Raw genomic sequence first — 23027 nt, 5'->3', positions numbered from 1 at the left:
CGTATGCGCATTTCTTTTTCTCTTAGGCGCTGGAGTGCCACAAGACATCGCACTGGTGCTGTTTGCTTTTTCTCTTGTAAGTTGGCGAGAGCCTCATAATCTTTCACCTCTCTGTGGACAGTCACTTTTTCGCTGAAGACTATTTTTTCTGCATTGAAGTAACCGGAATCGAGAATGAAAATTGACTTGATAATACTGTGTGAGCAGGGGAGGATTTTCATTAAAGAAAACAAATGTACGCAGTTGCACTCAACGTGAAAGCAAGTGCGGAGCAGTGATTCGCCTGTCCTTCAGCGACGCTCGCGTTCACGGGCAAGCGCGCGCTGGCGTTCCAAACGTGCAGCCTGTTCGGCCTCCGTTGCTGGAAAGAAACGCTTTATTTGTGATGCAGTGGCGCCCCCTCCTCCTTCCCCCTCGCCCACACATCTCTCCTCCTCACCATCACTTCCCTTTCCCACCACCTTGCTATTGGCCGCGAGATCGAGCGGAGTCGCCGCCTGGCGGCTGCTGGCTGAGGCGCGCCTAGTATGGATTGCTCCCTGCGTCGTCTGCTAGCCACATCGTGTTTGCATGTGCGCGTACGTCCTGCACGTTCCCGAAGGGCGGTCTGTTCTGTTATGTTAGTGCGAGTTTAACTGCTCGTACGTATACCTAACACGGTGTGCAGAAGCAAATGGGCTTGCTCGGCTACATGCGCATTGTAATAAGATCAGTGAGCGCGACTTCCGAGAGGGCTGTGTATTGGTGTCGTACCTTTCGTTCGCCAGAATCATTTCAGTGTTGGTGCCGCTTTCTGGTTCAAGCACACCCTAAAGTGCGCTTGGCATAGCCCCAAACATGAGGTGCACTAAATAGTGTGTGAAGGCACCGTTTTAGCGACTCGTTGGTGAATAAAAACGAGGCTCTAGGTCATGCACTTTTGCGTTGTTGTTAGGTGTATAACTGCGGCACTGTAGTTCATCGGTTATGCGATGAGCTTTAGTTGTGCTTAAGTTGTCCTTTTATTGTAGTGGTCCCGCTACAGCGAAATATTTCTATCACGTGAAGTCTGACACTTCGGTACTCAAACTGTCCCCTAAAAAAAAAACAGACAGTCGAATGACACGGCAGTGATAAAACGGAGTTGTCATGCGCAATATTTACTTTGGGCGAAATTTATGCTGAACCACCCGTGTGTTTAGATTTAGGTACGCTTTGAAGAACCCAAATGTTCGAAATTAATCCCGATGGCGTGCCTTACACTTCTGTCGTATAATTTCACGCAAAATCTCATCCTTTTTTTTAAAATTATCTTGAGCGTTTGTGTGGAGTTGTTAGTAATTGATGGAAGGCAGCGGACATTATTAGTTTGAAAAAAAAAGAAAAGACAGTTATTCCATAAAATAACCGCAGCTTTGTTGCATCACTGTCGTGCACGTAATGAATCGATCAGAGCTCTGTGCTAAACTCTTACCTTTTTTTTATTCTGTTACTGGAGCAAGAACAAGTGCGTACGCGTTGAACGACTCCGTGGCGCTAAATCGTTGTCAATCATGTAGCTTTCCTGACTGAACTTATCAACTGTCCTACATTTCATGAAGAACTGAACAATGAAAAAATGCGTATGCGCACCCACACGAACAGTGCTATTGAACTCATTGCACAGGAATATGGGCTGGTATACAAATTAACAAGAAGTAAACACTTAAGTAGTTCAGTTGAGCTACAGCACTGCGTAGTACACAGAACACAAGCTAAACACGTACAGAGAAAACAACCAAAAACATCATATAGTGCGTAAGCGCAGACTGTCATCCAGGGTGAGCATCCGGCGTCGTCTGCTATGGCCATCGATATGGAAACCACGGGGGCCGCGCACGCTGATTTTGTAAAAAGTAACGAATCATTTTGTGTCGAATGGGCTTTAGCGCGTGCTTGCGGCAAAGAAAGATATTTTTGCTTCAAGAAATGCGGGCAACCGTGCAACTTCATTCGTTGTAGGTTTGCATATAAAAACGGGCCGCGGTTAACACGACAAGCATGGGCAAATATACATTCCTATTTAGTACTCATAGCCCTATGAAGCACGACGAAAGCGGTTTCTCCGCTTTGTGGGAAGCAATCCAGTATGCTTAGAGATTCATGCAGCCGCAACCTTTCTCATATGATTGGAGACAAACGCACGAGAGCTATATGTACGCGCGCGCATCATTCAGTGTTGTAGCCACGGTGTAAGATATACCGTGGTTGTAGCTAGATAACATTTCACGTGAGTTTGTCTGCGGCACGATTTTAATATCTATCTGTTGCTTCTCGTTGCGCGTATTTTCTAAGGTTGTCACACGGTGCATTTTCGATCACCACCAAGCCACATTGGGATGAAAATTTTCGAAGATTGACTCCGTTATCCAGCTTGCACAAAGGGGCCAATCGCGATCGAAAAATACGGTCCCGATCAGGCTCGATTGCGATAGCAAATGCACCGTGCGCCAGCCGGGCGTATTACCTGCGCACTTGAATGACCATGCTGATGACTTACTGTGGTCTAATGACTTACCGTGGGCTAAATGGCAATATTATGTTGCTGTGAAAACACCAGCGTCCAGCATTTATAAAGCTTCATTGATAAGCAGTATGACACTTCGCGGATGCTGCTAGAAGGTGAATCAGTTTTGAAGCTGGCCACGTTTTCGCTTGTAGCGTAAAGCAACACAGAGAAGAACAAGTGACATGACACTGGCTATGGGCTCATTTTACAGAAATAATCTATAAGCAAGGAACCCCATGGGCTGAAGTCGACAGTTTGACGGAAACCCGTGTGGTCGGGAAAAGACACGAGGACAATTAAAGTAAACGCGAGGGGGGGGGGGGGGGGGTGTCAAACAGTGGTGGAAGTTACGTCGGCGAGACAGGTAACTTCCAGCAAATACTCGAGCAGCACATGTATGACGTAAAAAAGGTTTCATCGGACGTGCTGGCCCAACACGCAGAAGCAATTGGCCACGAAATAGACTGGGATAAGGCAAAGATAACGGAAAGAAAAAATAGCTGAATTTCTCGGCTTTATCTTGAATCTTTGACAATCTAGACAACGGCGCACATGCTTAATCGTCATGACGGCAACTTTCCACACAAGTCCGCACGTTGCCTACGTCATATTTTAAAACATACATAACCGGACTGTTTGCGCATTCATTTTTCACTGTGAACAATGCTGCCGTGAATATTCATGGTCGGTGTCCATTTTAACATCACAGGCTTGAGTAACAAAAAAGAAAGACAGGTGACAGCGGCATCATGCTCGTGAAAAGCACGGTGGCGGTAGAAGTGAAAGCTCACGCCTGGCCCCTTCGCGTACGTAGCGCACTGTGACACGGAGCAGAAAAGTACCATGCCGCCGATAACATTTACTGCACTTTTCCGGATTGTGTAGCCTCTAGGGGTCCGCACATAAGAAGTGAGAGCAAAACAACGCTGTTCAAACGCAGTGCCTATTCTGTGGTCCAGACCACAGGATAAACTCTAGCTATATTCTGTGGACCAGACCACAAAATAAAATGCAGTGTTATTTTGTGGACCACACAATAAACTTGCGCGCTGTGGGCTGTGCAGAATGCACTGTAGCCCAAGCAGCCCACCTCTCTTGACGACCGTTTCTGTGCAGCAGACCACAGAATATAGCCCCAATCTATTCTGTGGACCAGGCCACAGGGTAAACTGCAGCTTTGTTTTATGGACCAGACCACAAAATAAAGTGCGGCTTTATTTTGTGGACCACACCCCACATCAAAGAGACTTGTGCTGTGGACCGTGCGAACCAGACTTCGCTGTAGCCCAAACAGCCCACCTCTCTTGACAACGGTTTTCTGTCACAAATTGAGAGGGTTTATTCTGTGGTCTAGTTCACAGAAGAAGCACTGCGCACTCCTCTATTGACGACAGCTTCTCTCGCGAATAGCAATATTCGCTCGCCGTTTTGTGAATCGCCTTTGAAGACGCGCATGCGTGAAAGATTCCAATGTTTTGACATATGCGAGTGTTGATATCAGCCGCAGATAAACTTGTTATTGTGAACGGAAGCAGCAAGACGAAGGCGTATAGTGATAACAAATGACAGCGGTTCTAAAATTTCGTGAACCTGATCTATCGCGTGCGGAACACTAAAGTCATTTTCACCACAATACGTTTGTGTCATGTGAAAAAGTGCACTAACATTTGATTGATTGATTGATTGATTGCTTTATTTCGTCACAGTACAGTGTAACAGGAGGCGGAGGGAAAAGCCGTAATGACGGCTTGAGGGATCCTCCGCCCCCTTTGTGAACAATGGCAGCAGCTGAAAGGACATCACAGTATCATACACTTTTTATACATAGCTTATACAACAAAGAAACCTGCTGCAATCTTCTGCACCCAAATAATTGCTACATTGCTTATACAGCAAAAAGAGCCGTTAATTCAGCGACACTTAAATGAGACACATCTATACCTTTGCTAATGTAATTATTTAGAATTCGCGGAAGAGTACATCGAAGCATCTGAAAACCATAATTAGTACGAAAGTAAGGAACGTTCCACATTTCTGTATTTCGAGTTTCATAAGCCTTTTCCTTTAAGCAAAGATTCGCCATATCTGTAAACAAAGAGTTTGAGCGTTTGCAGCTAAGACAGTACTCTCGTAGTAGTCTGTATTGATATAGGTCATTCACTTTGATTATCTTATATTTTTTAAACAGTGGGTCGCTAGGTGCTGAAACTATAGCGTTGTCTATCAGCCTCAGTATTTTCTTCTGTATCCTCAGTAATTTTGTTAAGTTTGTTTCTGTAGTTGTTCCCCAAACCAAATAGCAATAACTAAGATAAGAACTAAACAGTGATTTGTATATCAATAACTTCACCAATAACTGCACGGGAGACTTTAATTTTGAGCAATCCTTCTGAATAGGCGCGGCCATAAATCACCCAAAAAAGAACGCTAACACCACCGCGAACAGAAAACAATAATAACGAATGATAGCGTGTATAAAATTTTATGGTCTTGATCCATCGAGTACGCAACGCTTAAGCCACTTTCGCCGCAGTGCACTTGTGTCAAGCAAAAAAAAAAGCGCAATAAGATTGGCGAGAACCTACTAGTTGTCACTGGACACAGCACACTTTGTCACTTAAGTACACACACTTGCACGCGCCGTATAACTACGAGTATTGTATGATCGTCATCGTCTGAAAACTTTACAGAAACAACTAATGTAGGCCCTTGCCAATCTCAGTGCATTTTTCTTACACGACACTAATGCACTGCGGTGAAAGTGACTGAAGTGTGTCCTGGCACGCTAGATCAGCGCCAGAATATTTTAGTAGCGTCGCCCTTTGTCGTTATGATTCCCTTCTCGCGGTGGCGTTGACGCTGTTCTTCGGGAGATCTGTGGCCGTGTTCGCACAATCGGGGGGATCGCTCAGAATCCGAGTATGAGCAGATTTTAGAGCACTTTTTTTTGCATCACACAAGTGTACTGTTGTGAAAGTGACTTAAGTGTTTCGCACGCGATAGATCAGGTCCAGAAATTTTTAGAACCGCTGTCATTTGTTATAACACGCCTTCTTTTTGCTGCTTCAATTCACGACAAGTTTACCTGTTTTGGCATGCCAGACCAGCAAGCATGCCAAAAATAGGCTTCGCCTTCGCATTTCGAACCTTTCACTTAAAAGCGTCTTCCATCTCGCGTACTATGCCCGGAAATGACCTCCTTGGTCCGGACTTATTCACAAAACTGCGAGCGAATATTGCGATTCGCGAGAGAAGCTGTCGTCAAGAGAGGAGGGCGCAGTGCTTCTTCTGTGAACTAGACCACAGAATAAACCCTTCCAATTTGTGAGAGAAACCCGTCGTCAAGAGAGGTGGGCTGCTTGGGCTACGGTACATTCTGCACGGCCCACAGCGCACAACCAGTGGCACAACTTTATTGTGTGGTTCACAAAATAGCGCTGCACTTCATTTCGTGGTCTGGTCCACAGAATAAAGCTGCAGTTTATCCTGTGGTCTGGACCACAGAACAGTCACTGCGCTGTTCAAAAGCGAAATCGCGGTGAAAAACAACGCATTCAACCGTCCGCTTCCCTTCGCCATAGCGAGGCGAGGTCACGTGATCCAACCCTGCACGCCACAGCGATTGCAGCACCCGCGTCTCCAGTGGTGGGCCTCGCGCCCAATACTGTACTACACATGACTATGCTATGCGTTACCCTGCCCCTCCTCATTCCCATCATCCTCAACTTGACATCACTCCGCCTCGCCCTTGCTGTACTGTAGTACACAGGGCTATTCATGACTTACCCTCCCCATTCCTCACCCTCAGTTTCTTTTCACACGCCCTCGCTATACTGCACCATACACAGCTTCTTTTTAACAGCGGAGTTGTTCGAGTGCGTAACCTGAACAAAAATTATCATCACCATGAACCGGCACGCGCGCTCTTCGTCCTTTTCTTCATCTCCTGCTTCGCTCCCAGAACACGTGCGCCGATTTATCCTGCGCATAATTCTGATAATTTTGATGGGTGAGAGAACGAGTGCAGAGAAAGAGAAAGAGAGGAGGAGAAATAGAGAAATTGTTGGCGAAAAAAATTTCTTGGCGAGGCGGGATTCGAACCCGCGTAAACACGATCCGAAGGGGAGCATCATAACCACTCGGCTATCCAGGCACGCTAGCAGTCATAACATAGTATAGTATAGTATCGCAAGGAGATGGGAAAGGGAAGTGAGTGTGAGGAGGGGAGGGGTCAGGGCGAGGAGGAGGGAAGAAGGAGGGGAGAGAGTAAAGCATGTCACAGAAAGAAACAACGAATTAAAGAGAAAGAAAGACAGAAAGCGAGAGAGAGAGAATCAAAGAAAGAGAGGGAAGGAAAAAAAAGAGAGAAATAGATGGAAAAAAAAAGGCAGCGATAAATACAGGGAGATAAAGAGAGCGAGATAAAGGAACTAAAAATAAAAATATGAGGAGCGAGAAATAGAGAGAAAGTATTAAGTAGAGAAAGAAAGAAATAGAAAGAAAAATATTCAAATAAGAGAAAAATGGTTCGATGAAAAGTCTAAAAGTTCGGACTTATATTTAATAGACCCTTGCATAAAACTATGCATTTCATCAGACTTGAGAGAAAATAGGAGATTTGCAACATTAGTCCCCCGCCTACGGCTCGACACAGCATTTACGCGACACTTCCTACAAAGGATAAAACGTGCGTCTAGTACAGAATGTTCCTACGTCCACCCTGACGAAGACGTACATCATCTACTTATCGAGTGCAAAAAATATAAATCACAAGGAAAAGTAATAATAATAATAATAATAATAATAATAATAATAATAATAATAATAATAATAATAATAATAATAATAATAATAATAATAATATCCTGGGTTTAACGTCCCAAAACCACGATATGATTATGAGAGACGCCGTATATATAGTGGAGGGCTCTGGAAATTTTGACCAGCTGGGGTTCTTTACGTGCACCTAAATCTAAGCACACGGGCCTCAAACATTTTCGCCTCCATCGAAAATGCAGCCGTCGCGGCCGGGAACAACGAAAAGTATTACGAGCAAGTCTACTACTTTTAGGTAGAAGGCCTTTGACAGTGAAGAAAATATTGGATCCATGGCCAACGGCAATTCTTCAGAAAAGAGCGCTTGTCGCCTTCAAGAAGTTTCTTGAAGAATCTAATACTTTATGGAAATATTGACCTACTGTACACGATGTCATTTCCCCTTCATACTAAAGGAAATGTGTAATGTTTGTGATAGTGCGTTTGATTTTATGTGTAATCATTTGTGTCAGTGTGTTTTCCTGTGTATGTCAAGCAATACAGAATATTTGAGTTTGAACGTCTGCATGTGAACTGACTTTTTCTATTTGAACCTGTGATACAACACTTGTGTACATACGAACCTATTAGACGTGTCTGAACTGCCATGTGATGTTCGGCTGTGCGATTTTCACATTGTGTGTTCTACTGTATTGCATTTTGTGCCCTTATTATTTTTCCTACTACATATTTTGTCTGCTAAGCGAGAAGGAGTAGCCGGTGCCACCATAATGGCACCAACCTCTCCAATTTCATCATTTCAATAAAAAAAAAGAGAGCAAAATCAGAGAGAAAGAAAGAAATAAAGAGAAACAAGGAAGGCCGCCCAGCCCCGCTGTTCCTTCAGTCTTGGCACCACTATAGCGCGGCAGCAATCCCGCAAGGCGGCGAAGAGGCAAGACCTCTGTGGGAGGCCGCGCCAACTAAACTGCTGGTTTCAATAACAGTGTATTCCTCCTCCTTCTCTTTCTTTTTTTCCCACTGTGCACGGTAACAAACCGTTAGTTCGTCTGGTTGACCTCCCTGCCTTCACTTTTCTTCGTCTCTCTCTCACTGGAACTTGCTATGTTAAAGGGGCACGGACACGAATATTTTAGGTTTTTTCTTCTTTTGCGTCAAGTGAAAGGCAGCCTGGAAAATGGACGGTCGATTCCACGAAAGATCAAAAAAGTGTGTATATTCGATGTTTCCGATTTTCCTGATAATTTTGTATGTTGTGCACATATGACTGCACAGCACGAAATCGCAGTTCGTTTTCAAATAAAAATTTTTTTCATCACAGGAAAATTCGACAAGTGTCGCCGGTTGACGACGACCATTTTACGAAGAGTGCGTTTTCGTAAATTCGCAATCATGCTGGAAGCTACTGAAGCTATATATTACAAATATCTTTCTTTTTGGCGGAAGTAGAAGTAAAGGGGAAATAGCTGGTATGATTTCATGGAATTATGAGCAAATTATGTATTTTTAAAAATTCACGAAAAACGCTGCGTTTTTGAAAATCAGTCAACTTTGGGACGCTATGGCTACTTCTGTGAACATCTCAGCTTGTTCATATTTGCAGCATGAATAGGCCTCTATGTGAATAATGAACCTCTGCATTTGTATTTCTCTAATAATTTTCAAAGTAGTAAATTTTCATGCTCGAAACACCAAAAAGAAAAAAGTGCTCCTCGATTAAAAAATCTATAATAAAAAAAAACCCAATCTCAATTTTGTTCAAAGTCCCCCAAAATGTTCTCAAAGGACTGCAGAATGATATTATGAAAAAACATGTTGCATCATTTTGATTAGGAGAAAAGCAGAAAATGTCAAACATTGTGTTTCCTGAGCGTGGTGGCTACTGCGTGAAGGACATCTCTAGTAACAAGAAAATACAGTAACACGTCTTTTTTCTTCTCTGAGCTTCGCTAAACAACAGTAATGATCTATTGTCGGAAAGTGGGAACTGTTTTGTAAAGAAAAAAAGATCGTTCCAATTAAATGCATTTGCGACACCACTTATATTCCTCGTCGACGGGCAGCACGGACATTTTCTCTGGATAATTTTTTTTAAAGTAAATGCGCTTACCTATGTAAAAGCAACGAAGCTAAACGCGAAATTTGTGTAGCTGAGTCAATCATGCATTGTAAGAATGTGAGAAATCGCAAATAGCGACAGTGGTGAACGGCGAGTACCGCAGTGCAACTTAAGCACAGCAGCCACACATTGTTTGCCAGGCTTTGTCGCTCTGCACGAGAAAATGCTGGGGTGTCGATTGCGTTGGTTACACGATACATTTTTCACCGCTCGTCGCTCTCCCACCCGGTCTCTGGATCCGCACCGTGCGGATCGTGTGGCGGATCGAGTGGCCCGCGCTACAAGCACTCGTGTAAACGGAGTAGCATGCGTTAGGCGGACAGGTGCAAAGGGCGGCGCGATAGACGCCCGCCTGAGCAGACGACAGCAACGAGCACGGCTGTGCCAGTCAGCCAAACACCACCTGAGATAGAAGTTAAGCATCCAAATTGTGCTTCACCTTGATGCGATCACTGTCCTGCGCTCTGAAGGTGGCTACGGGTAGGCGTTATAGCCATGACCGAGATTTTGTACGGACTGTCTCATGGTGCACAAAAAGAAAATTCCGCTGGAGCGGAATTTTCGTTATGTAGAAGATATCGTATCGAGTCTCTTTTGCGGAGGGTCATGAAGTAGGATGCGCGCTCAATTCAAGAGGGAGACCAGATCTGCCAGCACTGCTTCAAGACATACAAGGAGATGCAAAACAAAGCAGATGCAATGCAAACAAAACGTGTTTTGTCCGTGGCCAAAACTGCTGCCACCAATCTTCACGTAATCCTTTTTAAACTCTGCATTGATCACATAAGGTCTGACAACGTACACATTTGGGCCAACAAAAACCACACGTCTTGGCGACCGTTCTCCAGAAATTCATTTCCATTCATGAAGAGACCTTGGCTTTTATACCAATCTCTCAATTCTGGCGCACCACATCATCATAAGAGACGCATGGAGGGAATGCGTTCTTTAGCGCTCAAGATATGAATTATACTCAACTGAAATAGATGAAAGAAAAGGAGGCTGCAACTGAAAGTGCCTACTGTGGACTGAGGGATGTCTAACACTGGCGTGAAGTCGCAAACCACGCAAATGCATTTAATTGGAACGATATTTTTTTTCTTTACAAAACAGTTCCCACTTTCCGACAATAGATCATTACTGTTGTTTAGCGAAGCTCAGAGAAGAAAAAAGACGTGTTACTGTATTTTCTTGTTACTAGAGATGTCCTTCCCGCAGTAGCCACAACGCTCTGGAAACACAATGTTTGACATTTTCTGCTTTTGTCCTAATCAAAATGATGCAACATGTTTTTTCATAATATCATTCTGCAGTCCTTTGAGAACATTTTGGGGGACTTTGAACAAAATTGAGATTGGGTTTTTTTTATTATAGAATTTTTAATCGAGGAGCACTTTTCTCTTTTTGGTGTTTCGAGCATGAAAATTTACTACTTTGAAAATTATTAGAGAAATACAAATGCAGAGGTTCATTATTCACATAGAGGCCTATTCATGCTGCAAATATGAACAAGCTGAGATGTTCACAGAAGTAGCCATAGCGTCCCAAAGTTGACTGATTTTCAAAAACGCAGCGTTTTTCGTGAATTTTTAAAAATACATAATTTGCTCAGAATTCCATGAAATCATACCAGCTATTTCCTCTTTACTTCTACTTCCACCAAAAAGAAAGATATTTGTAATATATAGCTTCAGTAGCTGCCAGCATGATTGCGAATTTACGAAAACGCACTCTTCGTAAAATGGTCGTCGTCAACCGGCGACACTTGTCGAATTTTCCTGTGATGAAAAAAATTTTTATTTGAAAACGAACTGCGATTTCGTGCTGTGCAGTCATATGTGCACAACATACAAAATTATCAGGAAAATCGGAAACATCAAATATACACACTTTTTTGATCTTTCGTGGAATCGACCGGACGAGTAAACGTGAACGTACCCTGAAATAATAACTACAGCACGTTTTTAAAAGCTAGTTTTCGTTCCTACTGTACCCTGATGTCACGACTCGGAATGAGCTTCTGTCTCTTTCTCCCCCGTTGTCGTGCAAGATGTCGTAACATCACCACGTCCGCTCCGTTCCGGGGCTCCTTTGGTGACGCACAGGCGGCCATTTCGTACGTTTGGGTACCTGACGTCACCACCACTAGCCATACTGGTGCGTGAAGTCACCGGAATCGATACTGTAGTCTGACTGTAGCCTGATACTGTAGCATCGATACGCTCGCGTCGATGTCAGTAGGTGCGCCACGCAAAAATTGACTTCATTGTCAAAATGAAAGATCAGCATTTACTAAGATCCACGCTTGCTTAGAGCACAGGAGAATTGTATGGCGGAGTAAAGTGAGCTTCGAAAATTACACCCCTTTAGGACATTGGGTCCCTCAGAACACAATGGAAACATATTTTAACTATAAACGATTAAGCAGGCTCTAGCAGACTCCTTCAAAATGTATGACGTCAGGGCGAAATGGTGCGGCAACTTAGGTTACGTCGCCACCTGTATTATTATTTTTTGTTGTTGTTGTACGTTTTCTCGTTACCAAGCGTCTTGTCACGGTATGTGTTGTGCTTTCGTAATGTGAAATCGTTGCTTACTAATTAGAGAAAAACTTATTTTTCTCTTTAGAATCCATTCAACGAGTTATATTCCTTCGATCACTAGAGTATTTTTCGTTTTTTGTCCTGTCCGTGCTGATCCTGGATCCGGAAAGGAACTGATTACACGGCCCCCGCAAGTACACGAAAATGTACATGCTAAACGGGAAACTAGGCTTGTGAGCACACCTTGGCGAGCAGCGCGATGCGCGCAACACGCGAGGGCGGGTGGGTGCGGGGAGGTTCCTCCCGAAGTGGGCGGGGCCAGCTCGCACCCGCCTCCCGTGCGAGGAGGACCGCATCGATCGACCGTCCGTGCGTAGCGAGCGATTATCCCGTCCGGCGGACCGCGAAAAGGGAGCGCTCTTCCCTTTTTTTTTGCAGGGGACCATCCGTCTTGCTCGGCTTTCAAACGTCGCGCCAGAAAGCGCGCGCGTGCGGAAAAATGCTTCCCTCCTCCACTCTGGCGAAAGGAGGAGGCACCGAACGATTCCCATCCGAAGCGGGGGCGGCGAGGTTTTTACGCAAGGTAAAGCAGCTGACGTCATAGAGCGCGTTGGTACTCCGCGTGCAACTGTGCTTCGTTCTGCAACGGCGGGAACTGACGTGGCGTGGCCGCTGGAATGCGCACTGCGCAAGAATGCGCCGTCGGAATGCGACGCTTCAGCGCGGGGATGCGGCCGTCTGTCTGCTCACTTGTGCACTGCTTATTCTCGCGTAGGGCGCCTACAACGTTGCCGGACTTCGGGCACGACAATAACGACGACGCTGAACGCTGTGGAAGGAAAGAATGAGCAGCTAGAAAGCCTTACGTTTTATCTATAACTCTTACGGTCGGACGTTAGAGTCTGAACTAATAATGAATACTTGCATCGAATCGGTTGTGGATAGAAACGGTATTTTCCACTTAAAATTTTTCGTTCTACCATTTAATGGGCATCGAAATGTTGACACTTCAAATATTATGGAGAATTCTTCGGGTTATGCCACTCGCGAGCGACACAATAAAACGATAGCTCCACTGGCTTCTAGAATTAAGTGCTACATGTATTTTTTCCTAGGTTGGAATAACATTTTTAATACTGTTTCACATAGCGCACTGTCATTGTTTCAAAGCTGCTTCACTTAACCTCTGACTAATTTCTGCATTGTATATTACAACATATTGTAATTATTTGTAATGTATTATAATTTGTGTTGAAATTGTAAGTAGTAACTCGGATTATATATTTATTACAGCATTGAACTTATTGAGTTATTGTATCCTGACTGTTTCATATCACTATCTTCTTCCCTTCCCCCACTGCGATGGTCTTTTAACTAAAAGATTGCGGCCTAAACAAACAAACAAACAAACAAACAAACAAACAAACAAACAAACAAACAAACAAGCAAGCAAGCAAACAAGCAAGCAAGCAAGCAAGCAAACAAACAAACAAACAAACAAACAAACAAACAAACAAACAAACAAACAAACAAACAAACAAACAAACAAACAAACAAACAAACAAATAAATAAATAAATAAATAAACAAATAAACAAACAAACAAACAAATAAATAAATAAATAAATAAATAAATAAATACGGTTCATCAGCGCGTGCAGGGCAATGATGCGGCACATGGGGCGTCAATATCTGCACAAAGATCCTCTTTGATGTACTTTCAGTTTTTACTTTCTCTGGAGCCACCGAGGAGACATCGCTCTTTTTTCCATTCCCACATTCCTTCCGTCGAAAAGACGTCGAGGAGAACGCAATAACAGAGCGTGCCGAGCGACTGTCTCTAAAGAAAAGAGAGACGAGAGAAGGGGGCGGTATTCCAATTTGCCTACCGTGCCAATGCCTCGAGCCGCCGCTCTCTTGCTTTCAATTTCGGGCGCATTCTCGCGCAAACAGGGTTGGGGATATTGTCGAAGGAGGGGGGAACCCGGCTGACAAAGCGCGCCGTATTCCCCTTTGCGTTGCGGGACCGACGGCAGCCGCCATTGTCCGAGTGCAGCCGACACAAATATTATTTTTGCGGCACGTGTCCCCGATGTGGCGGCTGTCTGGCGTTGTCCTAATGCGACAGAGCGTGCGGACACCCAGTGACGCGCTTTGTTCGTCTACCAGCGCGTACTGGCCCGTAGGTTACAAATTACAATGATGGTTTTTGCTTAATAACAGCGATGCTGCGCGGAAACGCCTGTTTGCTGTGCAACAAATAAAAACAAGAGAGAGAGAATCATGAAGCATTCTCCCGTTCTGAGAAGCTAGCACAAATATACGACTCATCTTGCACGCTACTTTCTGTGATTTTTTGCCGCTATCGACAGCTCGTTGGCGGTGCTTGGGGACCAAGTGGATACTTTAAACTAGGGCATGAATCATGTCACATTTAGAACACGTTGCACACAATTCAAGAGCAGGTTTTTGTTTTCCTTTCCCATAAAGTGAGAATGGTATAGGTCATCTGCATTTATTTTGATCAAAGCCATCGATAAGGAAGAGATAGCTTTTCAACGAAGGGGAAGGCGGCTCTACACTTAGTCTACAGTTGAACGATGTTGGACGCCAGTGAATCGAAAAGCAATTCTGCATGGCGAGTTGTCTCGGAAACGCTGAGTTTTCTAGCCAGGTCTGGAACATTATCAATGCGTTGTCATCTAAAGAACAATTTCTATGACCATTTGATCTCGGCGAAATTTGAATCTTTTCTAAAGTCAGTTCTCAACATTTCTCAATGAATATTTCAGCATTTTTTGTCTCTAGAACAACCCAATAAAACTTTGGTTTCAACTGACAGCGTTCACCAATGGCCTTTCAATAGCATTTAAGTGCGCGTTAAAGAACCCCAGGTAGTCCAAGTTAATCCGGAATTCAACACTACTGTATGACTAATAATCATGTCGCGGTTTCGGCACGTAAAGCTCTGCAATTAATTCATCTTTCGAAAGTGCGTTAATTAGCATGCATTTTGGTAACACGGAGAGCAACGCTACAGCGGACGAAAATGACGTTTTGTGTATCACAGATAAGTTGTTCCCCGAGATAAATGTTCACAGTAATGGCTGTCCGTGTAGATGTTTAGCACAATTAGATGACGGGCTAGTTGGTGCTTATCTATAGTAACCTTTAGCGCGACAAGACGACACAAGAACGACGAACGCTGCGTCCTGTCGTCTTCGTTCTGTCGTCTTGTCGCGCTAAAGGTTATTTTGTGTTTAGTACCGATGGAAGACTGCCTTATTTTATTCTACTTGTAGGAGTTCGTGCAGCAAGGACGGGAGTTAATGAGCCCCATTCAGGTGAGGCCTATCGATGTTGCAGATTGTGCTCATCAGCACAGGGGTGCGCGCGAGGAAGGCAGCCCCCCCCCCCCCCTGATTGGGAACCCTGCGTACGCCTATGCTCATCAGAGCAAGGAAACTCACAGGAAACCTTATGCATTCGCCTAAGGCAACTTGAAGGCGAAAGCTATTCGATGTGGCTATTTTACCGTGCACTTTCTATCACGCAATGCGAACGCCGTTTTATTTTATTTATTGGCTGATAGTCTTGGCTGATTTTTGCCGTCGCCGTCGTCATGCACAGTATATGGATTTGTATATATATATATATATATATATATATATATATATATATATATATATATATATATATATATATATATATATCAAAGCCGCAAAGAAAAAATTTTTTAATTCAGAAAAAACTTTCCAACGGGCGGAATCGAACGGGCGACCTCCCGCTTTCCAGCGGGCGGCGTTAGGCCACCAACAGTACCGTCTTTCAGCCTGCTAACGGCGAGCTATTTATATACACCACTTACATCAGCATGCTTTCTTAGTTACCACATAGATGCCGCTATGTGCACGCGTGGCGCGCTTTAAAGATCGTCGCCCCGTTCCTGAGAACGCCGTTGCTCTTCGCCCTACAGGGCGTGGTCACCTTCGTGCGTTTATCTCGAGGAAAGAAGGGGGCGGCTGGCGGGGGAGGGGGGGTTATATGTCTTGTCCTTTCCCCGCGATGTCCTGCAGCGGCCGCGTTTGCGAAAGGAGCGCGCTGTTCAAACAGAAATAAGTAACAACTGCGACATTTAGTTCGCGATCGTCCTGTGTGTACCTGTTCGTTCGTTTCGAGCGTCCTGCTTTATGTTTCAGCAGTGCGCTTCAAGTATCGAGCTGTGAAGCATGATAGTTCGCGCTCGTCCTGTGTGCGTTCTTTTCGTGCGGCCGTTGGGCTCGAGCGACGCGCTGGCAATTTCGAGCTGCTTTCCGTTCTTTGCGTTACATTCCAATTTATTGCTATCGAATTCGTAGCTTCGCCGTCGGCGAAACTGTGACTTTTTTTAAGGTCACGCGAACGCCGCAGATATGAAGTGAGCGCTTAGCTAGCGATTCCCGAGGCAAGCGCGGTTATGTACCACACGCCGGATATTCGCCGAGGGACCGTTCTGATGAGCCGCTCAAGGCTTTCGTCTTAATGAGCAGTTGAAAATTGGGTACCGCTGTGGTTTCAACGTTTAGAAGCATTTAATAATTTGCCTTTTCCAACCCCGCGTCCACAGCAAATGATGGACTCGCGCGCATGGCGTCTCCCCTAACGTCATTATGACATGCGTGAACATACCGAAACCGGAGGCCTAAACTGAGATGCCCGTCTCGAATCATGCCCCACTTAGTTATGGCGAGGGGGCGAGTTGGAAAGATAACGTAACAAAAGTTTCCTCAGTGATGACCGTGGCTCTTGTTCCGCCATATGGCTGTTTTCTGTGCACCCTCCTAGCATTTTTACCTCGCTGTCGATGAAGTGAGGCGTTCGCGAATGCTTGTTCTTGCGCTAAATGCCGGAAATTTGATCAATGGCCTCGTTATCCCGCACAGTATCAGTGTCGTCGAGTCAGGCCTGTTGGCTGCGTACCACACGTTCAATAGTCTCATTACCGGTACTAAGAAGACGATGAAGCAACGACAAAAAATGTGACTGGTCATTAAGTAAAATGTTTCCTCCGAGTTTTGACATTTTGTTGATTCTGTACCGTATCTATACAAAACACAAATCGGTGTTTTGTTTTTAAACGATTACGCGTGCTTGTAGACAGACTTCAAGAAAAAGTGGTGAAAATGACACAGTGCTTTTCGTGTGCACCGCCACACTTTCTCTTTTAGTTTGACCCCACTTTTTCTCCAAATGGCATATTGTGGTAACTGAAACGAGTACTGGCCTACTTTATTTGTTTGTTAAGAAACTGCTTAAGTTGCCTGTGGATCTTATCGTGCGCTACTGACCGATCGTTTAGTCTGCAGTTGCTGGTATTTCTGTACACCGACGCTTCTAAGTATTTTTTCTCTTTGCGACCGCCTGAATGGACTTAATAGCGGATAGGTGCCTAGAAGTGTGTTCCCCAGAATTCACAGCGACAAAAAAAAAGTTCTAGTCTACCAGACATGTTGGCGTTGAATATCTAATGAAACGAGACATCCGGAGGAACGTAGTAAAAATTGCCGTTCGGAATAACAAAGTGGTCGCTTAGTTGCGGTACAGCATTTAGGCAAGCGAATTGGTTCCTCGCTTTGTATGAGACACAGAACACGTTGAAGGGAAAAGACCTCCAGCTGCGAATGAGCTACGTTGGGGAAAAAATAGGAGCCCTTCCCTATCGGGAAAAGGGGGGGCAAGGGAACTCTGGGCCTGACATGCTGTTCTTTCTTTCTTTCTTTCTTTCTTTCTTTCTTTCTTTCTTTCTTTCTTTCTTTCTTTCTTTCTTTCTTTCTTTCTTTCTTTCTTTCTTTCTTTCTTTCTTTCTTTCTTTCTTTCTTTCTTTCTTTCTTTCTCTCTATCGCATTGCGCAATGCTTAGCTGGTTCTTTCCTCCATGCCGGGAATCGGACCTTGATCTACGTTCTTAGTACACACTTCAGTTGCTACACAGGCGGCAACAACGGTAATGCGTTCCCACCCAGGCAACAACGGAATGTGACAACTTGAAACGACAAATGACCTCTATAAAATATCAGATTGCCGTATCAGAAACGGCTTATCGCCGAAAAGCCCACGATCGAGAGAGTTGCTGGAAAACGGCGCATAGAAATACGCATGTGAGCAGCGCAACTTCGAAGGCCGCATTTCTGTACTCTCACCGGCGCTGGGTTTTTCGAGTAGGATGACGCCACCTCCGCCGAAAACTGTAACTCAGAAGAAGCTTCGCTTGGAAAAAGAAAAAGAAACAAAAAGAAAAAAAATTCGGCAGATTCCACGCAGTGTGGGAATCGATGTAATGCGAAGCAGTAAGCAAAGAGCTGCATACGTCGTCTTGTTTGCCATTGAGGCTAATGAAGTCATTGATGTCGTGACATATAGTTCGCTATATATCCCGAGATTGTCATACGTGCATGCGTGTACAAGCTGGTATATGCCATGCTAATGAAACATATATTCTGCTACATATATACGATGCGTGACCTGCTCTTTATGTTAGTCACGCACTTCTGTCATGTCATACCAATTTAGGTATATATCCAGTTAACAAAATGGCCGCGAGTGCACCATGAGCGTGGCGTCTAAATCATACCCTACATGACATGCATGTCATGATTTTTGTGTTACCACCTGTTATTTATGTTCGTCACACAGTCACGTCGCGCAGTACCAACTTTGGTGTATATCAAGCTAGCGAAACGGCCGCCAGCGCACCATGAGCGTGGCACGTAAGTCATGCTTTACACGACATGCGTGTCATGATTTTCATGTTACCACCTGTTATTTATGTTCGTCACACAGTCACGTCGCACAATACTAATTTTGGTATATATCAAGCTAGCGAAACGGCCGCGAGCGCACCATGAGTGTGGCTTGTAAATCATGCTGTACATGACATGCGTGTCATGATTTTCATGTTAACTCCTGTTAGTTTTATTCGTCACACAGTCACGTCGCGAGATACCAATTTTGGTGTATATCAAACTAAGGAAACGGCCGCAAGAGCACCAAAACAGTGGCATGTAAATCTTGTCGTTCATGACATGGATATCATGATTTTCATGTTATGACCTGTCATTTATCTTCGTCATAAGGTCATGTTACGCCATACCAATTTTGGTGTACATCCTATTAACGAAACGGCCAGGAGAGCACAAAGTCGTAGGCGGCTAGATAGATAGATAGATAGACAGATAGATGCGCTCAAAGTCGCAGACGTTCGCTAAGAAATGCTTCGCATTTAAAAGGAAGTTTTGCACTGATGGTGCCAAGCCCGAAGGAAGTGCGGATATATATATATATATATATATATATATATATATATATATATATATATATATATATATATATATATATATATATATATATATATATATATATATATATATACCTTTCTATATGCCTTTCTATTTCTCGCTAGATTTTTCTTTCTTTTTGTCTGTTCCTGTCTTTCTTTTTATGATGTGCTTTATCCTCTCCCTTCCTCACTCCCCTTTCCCACCCCTTGCTATACTGTACTATACAAGGCTATGTTATGCTGCTAGCGTGCCTGGATAGGAGAGCGATTACGATGTTCGCCTTCGGATCGCGAGTTCGAATCCCCCCTCGTCAAGAAACTTTCTTTCTCCAGAATTTCTCTCTTTCTATATATTTCTCTTTTTCTTTCTCTCTCTCTCTCCCTTCTCGTTCTCTCACCCATCAGAATTATTGCATCCCACGCCGGACAAATCGGCGCACGTGCTCTGGGAACAAAGCTGAGGATGAAGATAGTGCGTACCGGTTCATGATTACGATAATTACCTGTCGACGCGAAACGGCATCACGGAAAGCTTAACAGTTGTGCTGTGAAAAGCCTGTATCGCTGCCTTTGTTCGCAAAGCGAGAGACGAACATCACGTACCTGTGCGCACTTGGTGCTTGAGTGCTTCGGCGCAGTCTCCCAGCACACGCTGCAGCGGCTGTGGATCGTCGGGCAGCTCGAGGTCCAAGATTTGCATCAGCTCCTCGGGCATGTGGAAGTCCAGTATCTTGCTCGAACGGTCTTGCTGCTTGTCGACGTAGGCCCAAAGGATGTCGAACACGCGTTGCAGGAACTCTCGTGTCGGCCCGGAGTCGTCCCGAAAAGGGTACAGGTCTGCGACGCGTACAATTTGCAGCTGTTTATGCTGCCTGTGCACCGCACATTCATGCCACGGAAAACATAGCAGAATAAAGACAATCATAGGGGAAAGTTGTCCATTCCTTGCGATTGTGTAAGTTCACGCACTTTCCATCACAGCTATATTTGCTGCACAAATGCGCGCACGCTGTAATCCAAGCCTGCTAAACATCATGCGCATGGATAGACAGAAGTGCTAGTTCTATAGAAAACACAGGTAAAAAAGCTTAGATTCCGCCAAATCTATTATTGTTTCTTGCAAAGCACCTTTCGGCCTGTTCTAGAACGAGTACATGAGCAGTACAGGATATCTGACGATACCACACACTGATTTTTGTTTTGTGCGGTAATGCAAAACGGAAAAAGCGTTTTAATACGATATGACTTTAGCGTCTATAGATAAGAAGTTTCATCGCTTTTCGGGGGCAGCCACTTTTAACCGGAGGCCGCGGTTCACATATTTCGACCTTCAGATGCAAGGGGTCATCAGTCACGCGCGTATGCTCTCTTTTAGGGTACTAAAAAGTTTGAAGATAATAAGCCCAGAAACTGAAGTTCGTTTCCGAGGCTCGAAGCGCAGCATCATGACTTTCCAGAATCTTACAACGAGAAACTCCTCCTAGAAATATAAGAAATATACAAAAGAAAGCTTTGGCTTTTATGGAATTTCTTCCTGTGGTGCCAAGGGTAGCCTTGGTTCTTTAGCGTAGATAGTTTGAGAGTACAGCTTCAGTCAGACTGAGCTATTTTCTCTTATACTCTCCATTATGGTTAGTTTTCATAAAATAGACACCTCGATGTAATTTGTTTGCGCTACAGTGGCTCAGCAGCATAATTCCTTGGCCTTCAGCTAAATCAGCCGGTCCTGGTTACTGTGTCCTGAGCACGTAATCGCTGATGCGATTACCGAGAATCCCATAGATAATAATTGCAGCTTCCATCATCCATGCAACCACTTACGTACAAAGTAAGTGCGGGGTGTTATAAAATCGTAAACTGGCATTTTTAGTGGAAATAAACGACGCGTTGTCTACGCGAACAAGGCCCTCTGGGAGAGCTACTGTTCAAGGTATTAGCTGCAACGTATAATATAGATCACTTGTTTGTCATCTCTGCCGAAAGCTGATATGTGTTTGGAAGGAGATTCGAAAAAAAGCAATCATTTCGTGATCCGGGCCTTTTCCCAGCGCAGGACAGACGCGTTGCGGGAAGTTTGGAGGGAGGCCTTTTACAAGCTCGTTCCCTTCCTGCCAGGCGAGGCCTACTGCCGCACCGCAATTAGAGGAACAAAGCCAACGGCGCTAAACGATTGCGCTTTCCCCGTTGGAAGGGCGACCACCGCCACCGCCGCCGAGAGGCACCCCAGCGCGAGAAATTCATTAGCCGAGGCCGCAGCGGGAGGCAGCGTCGGTTCGGGATGGGAGACTCCCCGAAGGGAGTCGAACGTTCACTCGGCGTGGCACTCCGCGCAATGCCTGTCGACACCATGTGTCGCTGATCATTTATTCCCTCGTTTCTTTCTGTATCTCTTCCTAACGCAGTAAGGAACCGCCCCCTTTGAGTTCCAGTTTTTGTCATCACGAGGCCAAGCGAGTTATTTAAGAGAAACAAATAAAAAAACACCACGATGCGTGAGTTTAGCAATGACTCGTGACTTCTGGCAGTGACGGAACGCATTTCTAGATTCGAAAACTCGGGTTCCAATTACGTACCCAAAGCTAGATAACGGAAAGCAAACGTTACAGCTAAAGCACAGCATGAAGAAATAGCGTACGAAGGGGTGATGCGAACGTCGCTCTCCTGTACAGGCAGCGTCGTGTCATGTTGTGACTGGGGAAAATTCTGGTAACTGCTATGTATGCTGTAAGATACATGCTAGTAAAATTGGTCGTGAGTGTCGTGTTTGCAATTTGGGCATGCAGATCCGTCTGTTGGATTGAAAATACTCCCGGCAAACCCATTATTTGCTCTGTAGGAACATGGCGGCAGTGAGGGCAGTCTTTCGGGGCAGAAAGCAGCGTCGTAGCCTCCTTCACTACCCCGTGTCCTTCAGAAGCATTCGCGAACCTGACATTATACCTTGTACATTTAACCAGCCGTCCGTATTTTCTCATAGCCACGAGAACTGACACGGAAGCTGCGTTCTTCCTCCCCTCATTGATGCAGACTGTAGGGGCGTGTTATCTTTGAAATAGCTACTTGAATTTTCTACAACGTCCTGATTATAATATTGGAGAGTCTTGGTCATGCACCGTTACCGAATGCCAGCGTAAAAGAAAAATGACTGCAACTCGGCAATTACTAGCGTGCGGGGCGTTGTTTGCAGAGATACAAAGTTATTAGGTAAAATAACAGGATCGTCACTGAAACTTTATCTTTTAACTCAAACAACACGTGAGCATGATGGGCTTATTCTCACCAGGAGCGTCACTAGCGGCGTACTGGAAGCTAGTCTGAACATGACTATTGGAGTAAATTTTTCGTCTGCGCTGACGATGGGACTATTTTTTTAAACGTTGCTATTTTAACGGGATAATGTAGTATGGCAACACTGAACTTGCTCGCCTATGCTAGAGTGTACTGAACCATGGAGGAAAGAAAAAGAAAGGAGGTAGCATTACGTCACGCTGCCAGCCTTGGCAAGCCAACTCGCTTTGAAGCCAGCAGTGTCGGCCCAACACGTGACCTTTTGCGTCAAGATCACGCAAGAAATGAGGTTTGCCGAGATTTCGGGTATGGCACCCGGTAGCTTTTAATCGAAGCGCGCATGTTCGGCGCAGACCGGCCGGCTCACAGAGGACGTTTAAAAACGGAACTCCACCGGTAGTACTAAAACCTATCGGTGCGCTCTGACGTTTTGATCACGTGTTGGGCCGACACGGTGGGCT

General features: G+C 44.8%; 1 protein-coding gene across 3 annotated transcripts in view; it reads right to left on the bottom strand.

Moving 5' to 3' along the window:
• LOC119393176 (glutamate decarboxylase) overlaps positions 1–23027 on the bottom strand; it is a 113720-nt gene that overhangs the window by 51695 nt on the left and 38998 nt on the right. For all 3 annotated transcript variants that reach the window (XR_007416314.1, XR_007416315.1, XM_037660009.2), the window contains exon 2: positions 19882–20115. Coding sequence is in view for 1 of the 3 variants with exons in the window: in XM_037660009.2 (XP_037515937.1) it covers positions 19882–20115 (234 nt within the window). In the remaining 2 variants the exon portion in view is untranslated. The remainder of the gene's footprint in view (positions 1–19881; positions 20116–23027) is intronic.

Source organism: Rhipicephalus sanguineus, chromosome 5, assembly GCF_013339695.2.
Source record: "Rhipicephalus sanguineus isolate Rsan-2018 chromosome 5, BIME_Rsan_1.4, whole genome shotgun sequence".
Taxonomy (NCBI): domain Eukaryota; kingdom Metazoa; phylum Arthropoda; class Arachnida; order Ixodida; family Ixodidae; genus Rhipicephalus; species Rhipicephalus sanguineus.
The sequence above is the reverse complement of the archived record's forward strand: the minus strand, read 5'-3'. Positions and strand labels throughout refer to the sequence as shown.